Source organism: Syzygium oleosum, unplaced genomic scaffold, assembly GCF_021117445.2.
Source record: "Syzygium oleosum isolate NSW1041296 unplaced genomic scaffold, Sole_v2.1 Sole_v2.18, whole genome shotgun sequence".
Taxonomy (NCBI): domain Eukaryota; kingdom Viridiplantae; phylum Streptophyta; class Magnoliopsida; order Myrtales; family Myrtaceae; genus Syzygium; species Syzygium oleosum.
The window spans coordinates 4,736,801-4,747,063 of NW_026607502.1; the positions used below are offsets into that span (position 1 = coordinate 4,736,801).

The 10,263-nt window shown below is 43.5% G+C and overlaps 1 protein-coding gene across 1 annotated transcript; it reads left to right on the plus strand.

Moving 5' to 3' along the window:
• Nucleotides 1-9,036: 9,036 nt before the first annotated feature.
• On the plus strand, nt 9,037-9,909 carry LOC130140445 (uncharacterized). Its single transcript, XM_056319814.1, has 2 exons — nt 9,037-9,640; nt 9,740-9,909. Exons 1-2 carry the CDS (start codon nt 9,037-9,039, stop codon nt 9,907-9,909), a joined length of 774 nt encoding a protein of 257 aa, XP_056175789.1.
• The last annotated feature ends 354 nt before the right edge of the window (nt 9,910-10,263 follow it).

Here is a 10,263-nt window from a genome sequence, read left to right on the forward strand (position 1 = left end):
GCACTTTAGACAAGTTTTAGGGGTTATTAGGGTATTTTAGGGGTTAATTAGTGTGAGCTGATTAGGGCTGATTTTGTGGCTGTTTTGATGGATTAGTGTAATGATTTAAATGTGGTTTGGTGGCCTAGAAAGGGCTGCTCATTGGTTGATTATGGTGGACTTGATTTGGGCTATTATGTGGATTAAAATAGGTACAATTTGTGGGCAATTGTGGGCTAAGTAGTGGCTGATTTGTGGTGATTTTAATGGCCTAAGGTGATGATTTGGAGGTGGATTAGTGACCTAGGGTGGACTGATTAAGTGGCTGTCTATTGAGGATTTGATTGGGCCTTATTCGGTTAATAGGTGAATTATTTGTAAAATGCCGAGTACACCTTGATTTGCCTATGTAGTGGCTGAATTGAGTGTGATGGTTAATTGATTGTGTGATGCCATGTTGAGTGTTTGATGTGACCGAGAATTGAGGGGCATGGCGAGTCATGAGTGTGCTCAATTATATTGATTTATCGCATGAATTCGGGTGCCAAGAATGTGTTATGGCTGTTTAGAATTCATTGATTTGTTGGGCATGCTAAGAGGTGATTTAAGCATGTCGTGGCATATATTGGTTTTTACATAACATGTGCATTATTTGAGAGTGCACGATTGGCATGAACATGTGATCACATAAATCGCCCTGAGGCGTCGTTTACGCGGGGTTCAGATAATAATTGGTGGATTGCGCTCGTGTGATCACATAAACCCTGAGGCGTCGTTTACACGGGGTAATGAACCCGTCCTGAGGCGTTTAAGCGGGACGATGCCCGGATTACCGGAAGATGGCCAACCTGAGGCGTTCCACACACGGGTTGTGTCATGAACCTGATGCGTTTAACGTGGGTCGGACCTAATGCGTTTTACGCGGGTCGGTGAATAAATGAAAAGTGTGCAAGTGTGCAAGTGTGCATTGAATTGTGCAAGCATAAGCATGACATTGGCAAGTGTGCGAAGAGTGCATAAACGAGTGTAAACATGTGTGTGGCATATGACAGTGGCCAATTGACATGTGTATGTGCATTGCTGGGCATAGTATTATTATTATTATGTGCCTAACCTGCAGGGTCAATTAGATGTTGGATTTGGACCGAGGGCCTAAGTCATGTGATTACTCAATTGTGTGTTTAGTTGATACTTGTCCGGGAGGTGCATGTTAGCCTAGTTTCTGATTAGGGGGCCTACTCGCTAATATTTATTCTCATTGTTGTTTAAACCTCACTTTTCAGACCCCCGACCCTGAAGATGGTAGATGCGCCGCTTCGTTTTGGGATCCTGTATCGTATAGAGCGATCGGTGACTGAGCACCCCGTAGGGAACGGGGAGTTTTATATTAGGTATTACAATATAGTTTGGGTCGACGAGGGCGAGCCACATTTCCGGGCCCATCCTTATCTCGCCTGGTATTTCCGGGACCAGTTCGGTACCCACGGACCTCTTAGGACCTTCGACATCCCGTTCGACATATTAGGCCAGCCGGATCCGCAGGCCGCCGATGGAGAGGTCGTGAGTCCCGCTGCCTCGTCCGAGAAGGATTCCAGCGCCCGGCCAGTCATCATCGTGATGGATACTGAGTCCGAGGGAGAGGAGCCGATGGACTGGGAGTCCGACATCGAACCAGAGCCGGAGCCCATGGAGTAGGAGCTAGAGCCGGAGAGTGATTCCGGGGAGGAGTCAGTGGACGCCGAGTCTGAGCAGGATTCGATGGATTCCGAGTACGAGTCAGCTGACCGTTCGTCCGAGTCCTCAGGATTTGACTCGGACTGGATGCCCTAAGGTTTGTCCTTGACCATGGTTAGGTAGGGCCGACACTTTTTGATAGAGCCCTTCTTAGGTTTAGTACCATGACCCCCGAGCCACATACCCCTTTTTGATGTTAGTGGCTGTTGACCCATTTTGGTTTAAATGTGTAGCTCTTTTGCAATGGCTATTGTAAATCCCTGTTGTTAATGCAAGCATGTATTTATGATGGTTGTTGTTCGATGGCTATCCTTGGTCATGTGTTTTATCGTACGGGTGTAATGTTGCTTCCGCTTGTGCATTGTTCTCTGTTTTGGATTTTGGGTCGGCGACGCGTCCTGGGACGTCGCACTGAATAGACCTTGGTAGGATTATCGCGAGCTCGTAGGGTTCGGGGCGTGACAAATTTACTCAAAATAACATGATCTAATAGCTACATTATACTAAAAATACTAGATGCACCGTACACTAGACTAGAACAATACGGGATTGAACATAGACTCAAAACATTACTTAAAATTACAACTCAACACTAAACTAGCACAGTATTTCCCAAAATGCTACTTTTTTTTAAATTTTTCATTTACATGCCTTTTCCACCACTTTTTTCACGTACACTAACGGCAACATGATTAATCACTAATATAATAATAAATAGCACGATTAACCATAAATAGAATACGGTTACAATAATCGACAATTTCATCAGCAGAATCGGTATCTGAAAATTTTGGAATGTCTATCCTGATTTCCTTTTCCTAATCCTCTTCACGAATTTCTTGTACGTGATATAGAGGATTCCTCATTCAGGGAAACAATTGAACACTTTCCGAAGAAGAGGAACCACCATTGGATTCTCTGGTTCTAGAACGGGGCGGAGGGTTGTTTGCTTCAACCTCAAATGTTGAACTTCGAGGATCAAATCATTGATTTATTGTTGCATATGCCGTTGTAAGTTCTCAACAAGTGTGTGCTCTTTGTTCAATGGAATGGTCTTGTCACCTCGACGTCTTGCTTGTCTTGGAGGTATTGTCTTCTCCTCCAAAGTTCTAATACCAAATGATGTAGCCCAAGGTCAACAACTTAAACAATAGGATAGGGAGAGTGACTTGCACACACGGAAATTTTTTCACAAAAATGTGCAAAAATTTCAGATCTACGCTAGTTCGGGAAAATGGTCATAACTTTGTCGATTCAGATTACAATGACCTGATTATAAAGCCAAAAGAATGAAAACTCCTGGATTTACAACTTTTATATTTTGAGTTTTCTCAGATAAGCACTGTAAAGTCGTCGATTTTGGAAGGCAGTGGACGAACATGAATGGACAGAATGAAGAAAAAGGATAGGAACTTCAATGGTTGCTCTTCTAGGCCTCCCAGGAAGTTAAATTGGCATCAATTCTTTTAGATTGATGGCAGCAACTCATCAAGGATGCAGTCTCTAAAAGCTCTGACTCTTCAAGGACGGAGTGAAAACTCTTTTAGGTTTTCAAGGAGTGTGAACTCTTCGAGGTTCAAGAGAATTGGACTAAGCAAACTTCATTAATCAAATTATGTCTGCCTTTTACGTAAACTTGATGGCTTGATGGCCTTTTATAGCAAAACAAAAGAAAAGCAAAAGACTAAAATCAAATCTAGAAACTATAAATTATTAAAGCACATAGAAACTAGAAGCTATTAAAATTACAATATTTCTAATGCTTGTGGCCATCTCAAGGAGCCTTGTTGCAAGCTGCCAATGAATGGGTAATTACAAAGTCTTTATGACAAAGTCGAATATGAGGCTTTTCACTTATCGATGAGGTTCTTTAATTGTGGATGATGCCTATTGATATTAGGTTTATCGACGAGAGTGTCATCGAACTTGAATGCGTGTATGTGTCATGTAAAAGACTAATGCCAGACTTACTAAGATAGTTACAAAACTACTTTATTAAATAATGTTGAGATACACGTGTGAGTTGTGTTAGAGAAGTCTCACATTGGATAATTGATGTGGTGTTGAGCAGTTAATAGGCAAAATGACACTATAAGTGCCATAACTTGTGTACGGCGCTCACTTTGGTGCCATAACTTTTTTTCGGATCACTTTGGTGCCAAGTCGGAAGAAAAACGATCACTTAAGTGTCATAACTTTTTTTTGGATCACTTTAGTGTTAAAATTTTTGAAAAACGATCACTTAAGTGCTAAAATTTTTGAAAAACGAACATTTAAGTGCTAAAATTTTTGAAAAACGATCACTTAAGTGCCAATCTCCGGCGAGACTCCGGCGAGCCACGTCAGCTTCAGAAATTAATAAAAAAATGCCACGTCAGATTTCCGGCGAAAAATTGTTTACGGCACCGGAGTTGGCACTTAAGTGATCGTTTTTCAAAAATTTTAGCACTTAAGTGATCGTTTTTCAAAAATTTTAGCACTAAAGTGATCCAAAAAAAAGTTATGGCACTAAAGTGAAAGCCGTACACAAGTTATGGCACTTGTAGTGTTCTTTTGCCGCAGTTAATATATCCTAGTTGGCCCATAACTCATTGGCTTAAGTTTTTTAGTGAAGATATGTCCAACTGGATATGTTAACGGGCTCGGACTTGAACTCCCTCTTAGCGATCTCCCCAGGTAAAGGTATCAGGCTTCTGTTACGTACTCCCAACAAATAGTATCAGAGCCGATCGTTGATTGGTGGGCCTCTAATCTATTCCGGTGTTTGGTGAATATCTCAACAAAGAAATATCATGATCGATGCTTGTTTCGAGTGGAAATTGCTATCACGGTTGGTCTGGCGAGAAGTGACCATGGATAGTTAGTCTGGTAATGCGAAATAGAGACTATGAGTGATGCAATCCCAAGTTAATAGTTGATGATGGTTGTTGTGCATAGTTGTAGATGTATTGCAATGACTTGGAGATTCAAGTTGAGATAAACTAATAAAGAAGAATACCTAAATTAAGAGGGAGCAAACCTAACACTGAGCTCACACGTGAGGGGAGATTGTTAAGATACATGTATGAGTTGTGTTAAAGAAGTCTCACATTGGATAATTGATATGGTGTTGAGCAGTTAATATATCTTAGTTGGCTCATAACTCATTGGCTTAAGCTTTTGAGTGAAGGTGGGTCCAACTGGATATGTTGACGGGCTCGAACTTGAACTCACTCTTGGCGATCTCCTTAGGTAAAGATATCGGGCTTCTGCTGCGCATTTCTAACAAATAATGTGTCAGATTGTAAATGATCCTTATAAACCAAGTGGAATCATAACTGCCTAAAACGTTATTTTATAAATCAATTTTTAAATATGTTTTAGTAAGTACAGTGTGTTCCACGTAAGAGTGTGATTTAAAAACAAGATAATCATTAGCATCGCCATGCTGGTCAATGCACGAATCCCATGCATGCGGTAGGGGCAAAGAAACTAAGAGACCTCTTTTTGAGAAAGATTTTATTTCTTTTTGCAATATGTCTCTATCGACATAGATTGTGATAGCCAACTGAACGTGGAGCTTCCACTTGTCCACATGGGCAAACATGATCATATCACATGCTGATCCCTAGGAAGATTTTCCCAAGCAATTCGTTCATGATTTCATACATTATTTGTGACATTCTAAATTTCGACCCACTTGGTATTTATGAAATGCATAATTTCAAAAATGTACTTGTAGTAAATCTCACCCAGACTTGATCACTCTTAGGACACTAACTAGTAGGGAAAGGCTAATTAAGGATCTAGATTCGTGCGACCATATAATCTGACCATGGACTGACTTTTGACCATAAGAATTGTCGAGGTGATATTTTGGACTAATATAGATGGATCTAAGGATGGTCATGGATCGATTTGCGAATGCCGTATAATTGGATCGCGGGTGATTCCGCCTCGCCAGAATACGAAATTTGCAAACGATCTCAAACCTATTCCAAACGATCGCGTTCTCTAGAACTAGTGATTGATCATCGCAATTATATAATAATCGAGGTCACCATGGCTCAAGTGAACTTAAACGTGGCTCGATTTAGTATTGACCACGGGTCGAATATATGAATTTTCCCGAAAACCGCCCGTTAGTTTGAGATAAGCTCAAGTCGCATTTATTTGAGTTTGGTCATTAAATAGAGACTGAGTTTGGGTGTCGAAAATTTGAAAGTCATGACAGAGTAATTGGACGACGTCGTTATTATCGTGGTTAGCCTCAGATTTGTCCAGATTCGTCAAAAAAAATTTAACAGGAAGTGAAAAATGACCGTTTTACCCCTAGGACTTTGTTAAGGCTAAGTATAAAAGTGGGAGGGCATGTTGGTCATTTCACCCCCACTTTAGAGATATAAATTTTTGGACGATTTTGCCCCTGCACTTTTTGTGAAATTCCAATTTTACCCTTGGATATTTTTGGAAAGAATTGATCTTGGCCGTCGATTTTTGGATAAGAACGAATCGTGGCCGTCGGATGGAAAGTAGAGAGGAGGGCAAGATGGTAATTTCCTTGGGGGGTAGGCACCAATTATTGGTGTCTTGGTATTTATTTTCTTTTCTCTCTCCCCCCCTCATTCTCACGTGTCTCTCTCCCTCTCCCCTTTCTCTCGGCCGAATCCCTTTTTCCCTCTCCCCCTCACGTGAAGTGGCCAGCCGGCCACGCCCTTGGCCGCCGTCGCCGCCGTTCCATCGAGCCACCGTTCGCCCCTCCGTCTCGCCACACTACCGCAACCACCGTCTCTCTCTCTCGTTTCCCACCGTGAAACACCATCACCAGCCACCCCTTTTCAGCCAAGAACAGCCGAGAAACCAGCAGCCCATCGCCACCGATCGCCGCCGCTCGTGGACGCCGGTGAGTCGCCGATACCCCTTTTCATGGGACACCGCCGCTGCTGCTGTTTGCTCTCTGTCCAGCCACCTTTGAGGGCTTGATTTTGCGTGGAATCACAAGTAAGTGATATCCTAACCCTCGCCTAGGATAACGGGTAATTTCGGGTTAGTTCGGGCCCGTTTTAGCAAGTTTTAGGGGTTATTCGTAGAGAAATGGTTGGGCTTCTTTGGATGAGCTGTTTGGATGAAATTGTGATGATTTTTGAGGTGGATTGGAGGTTAGAATTGATTGATTTTGTGATTGGAATAATTACGAGTGACTATTGTGACTTATTGTGTGAAAAACGGGCCTAAATGTGCCGTTATAGTGATTTTTCTGTGGTGGTCGAATCACTATTCATTCTATGGCTGAATTGATACATATTGGTGTTTGAGACATAGTGCGTGTTGGTTTGGGGTTGTCGGTAGGAGTACGACGCCCGTGAGTGGTGAAATTTGGCTTAAAATGCAAAAATTCTCGTTAAATTGTGCACGTGCGAATTGAATTAATAAAATTGTGAGTTGGCATGCCTTACTGGTAGCCTGTATATGTTGGATGACGTGTGCGAATTGATCGTATGAAATTGGCATGAGATTGGGTGCCGATGTGTTACATGGTCATTAAATACCCTGATGCGTTTTTACGCGGGGTCTAGTTAATAAATGGAAAATGTGTGCACGTGTGATAACATAATCCCTGATGCGTTTTACGCGGAGAATTGAACCCGTTCTAAGGCATGTACTGTAACACGGGACGATGCCCGGTATTACCGGAAGACCGCCAATCTGAGGCGTGTTCGTTTACGCGGGTTGTGCCGTAGGTGGAGGATGTCGAGCCTGAGGCGTGTACTGTAACGCGGGCAAGAGACATAGCCTAAGGCGTGTACTGTAACGCGGGCTAAGGAGTATTGTGAATATGTTACGTGGGTTGTACCGCAGGTGGAGGATGTTGAGCCTGAGGCGTGTACTGTAACGCGGGCTAAGGAGTGTTGTGAATATGAGACGGTTGTATGTGGATAGTGGATCGAAAGTGGACTTAAGGAGTAATTACGCGGGTCAGAAATGAATTGGATGCGTGTGCTCGAGTGAAATGGGAATCGTATGATGTTGTGGTTGTTATGCGAATGTGGGCATGAATATGGTTTGATTGGTATTATTGAGTGCGACATGGTGTCGGTTTCTGATAATAATATTTGAATTCGCATGTAAGATTTCGTGCGTATCAAGGTGAGACATTTGTACCTGCTATTGTTCTGGCTTGCTAGTTGTGTGATTTGTGTGCTCGAACATGCCCAGAGATACGTGTTAGCCTAGGTGGGTTTTGGGCTTTCGCTTGCTGAGAAGTGTTCTCACGGTTTTATTTAAAATCAATTAGCTGATCGAAGTTCCAGCGGAGTCGGGAGACAAGGACAATCCGATTGAGATCAATGCTGAATCCAAGCCTTCAGAGGAACAGACTGGCATCAACGAGACCGATTCTGAGTGGACCCCCTATAGGGCGAGCAAGGTCAGCTCGATCCAAGTTGGTCGAAGCCTGAAGTGATAAGGAGCGGAGACCCCGGGGTAGCTATTTAGGGAGACCTTAGTGAGCCATAGGTGTGTCTAGCGCTACACGTATCTCTGGATTGTTTGTTATGATTGATGGGTGAATTGAGTGCTTTAACAGTTGAGTTGCAGGTGTGTCTGGACCTAAGGTACGTGCACGAACCCTATTGATTGTGATATCGTGTTGTGGTGGTTGATTGCTTGTTAAGTGAATTATCGAGATAATTCACTGCCTAGGACTATAGAATGGTGTAGTAGACCTAGGTCTCTAATTTCTGAGTGGAATTATAGCAGGTAGGTGAGTGATAGAATTTTGTGAGTATGGACAGCCAAGGAAGGGGTGTAGGAAGAGGAACAAGAGGTTGAGTAGGTGTACGAGCTAGAGTTGTGGAAGATCCCAGAGTTCATGGAATTTTAAGAGTACTTGAGGAGGTTGGGACTTTAATGGGTAGGCAGACTCAGGAGCGAGCTGCCAATATCGCTCAGGCTACTGCAGCAGCTGCTGTTCCCAATAATGGGAATCAGGATCAAGGTCAGGAGTAAGTGAATGCGAATAGGTAGATGCACCAGTTAGTTGAGCAGTTCTTGAAGTTGAAACCTCCGAAGTTCGATGGTAAAGGCGATCCCGAGGTTGCATCGCTAGAATTAGAAAAGTCTTTTGAGGTTTTGGGGTGTATGGATGAGGAGAAAGTGACTTTAGCAGTGTATTAATTGCAAGGAAATGCAAGTGATTGGTGAAAAGCCACCAAGGGTCGAGTGTTCGCCGCAGATGTCGTTCGGACTTGGGCTGTATTTATGGAAGTCTTTAATGGCAAGTATTTTTCGGAGAGTGCTCGAGAGAGAAAGTTAGCCGAATTCATGAGACTTCGGCAGGGACAGATGTCTGTGGATCAGTACGAGGCAGAATTTTCTAGATTATCCAAGTTTGCCCCGAGAATGGTGGAAGATCCATGGGATAAGGCCCGAAGGTTCCGAGATGGGTTGAAACCGGACCTTCATGGTCAGATGGTATCTTTGAATTTAAGAGATTATAATGAGATTTATGAGCGGGCTCAGGCGATTGAGCGTGACTTCGCGGATAGAGCCGCTGCTTCTGGATCGAGATATGCTCCGGTTAGGGACAATCGTAATTTTGGGAAAAGGCCGATATCGGGGAATCAGCGTTTTGTCCCTCCCGCTAGGAAGAATATAGGGAAACCGAATCGTTTTCAGAATAGGCCGTGTCGCCTGTGTGGACAAAGGCACGGCAATGGATCTTGCCCAAATAGAGGTAAAGCTTGTTTTGGGTGTGGCGGAATAGTCCATCATATAAGAAATTGCCCCAACATCAGGCAGACTGGATCGCCTGTACAGTTACAGCCGCCCCGGCAAGGAAATCGAATTGGAGCTGCCCCTTCGACTAATCAGAATAGGCCGGCAGCCCAAGGACGAGTATATGCAATGGCGAGAAGGGAAGTTGAGGACGCGCCAGGCGTGGTCACAGGTACGGTCTCTCTCTGTGATCATGCTGCGTATACTTTGTTTGATCCGAAGGCGTCACATTCGTTTGTGTCTGAACAAATCGTTATATTGACTGGAATAGAACCGAAACCGCTTGATGTTGTGTCGTTTGTTGCTACTCCATTGAATGATAAAATGCTAGTTTCGCTAGGCTGTTCGGATTGCAAAATTGTGATTGGTGATGTAGAAGAAAGAATAGATTTGGCTGTTCTACCTATGTTTGATTTCGATGTGATTGTGGGTATGGATTGATTGACCAAGCAGAGGGCCATAATGGATTGTAGTAGCAGGGTGCTCCAATTTAATCCAGTTGGACATCCTAGATTTGAATTTGTAGGAAGTCGAGGAGGAACCTCGATTCCTTGGATTTCGTCACTGGAAGTGACTAAGTTGTTGGACGAAAGATGCCAAGGATTCCTAGCGTCAGTAGTTGATTCGACGATTGAGGAGCCGAGGCTAGAGGATATAGCCGTGGTGCGCGACTTTCCCGATGTCTTTCCTCGGGAATTGCCGGGATTGCCACCAAAAAGAGAAGTAGAGTTTGTAATCGAATTGGCCTCTGGGACAGAGCCAATTTCGAAAGCACCCTATAGGATGTCACTGTCT

What these genes read in the sequence shown, in the direction of transcription:
- LOC130140445 (XM_056319814.1), top strand. Translation starts at nt 9,037, where the DNA reads ATGTCTGTGGATCAGTACGAGGCAGAATTTTCTAGATTATCCAAGTTT. An exon ending in CGCGCCAGGCGTGGTCACAG is followed by an intron (nt 9,641 to 9,739) that starts GTACGGTCTCTC and finishes TGACTGGAATAG; the next exon opens with AACCGAAACCGCTTGATGTT.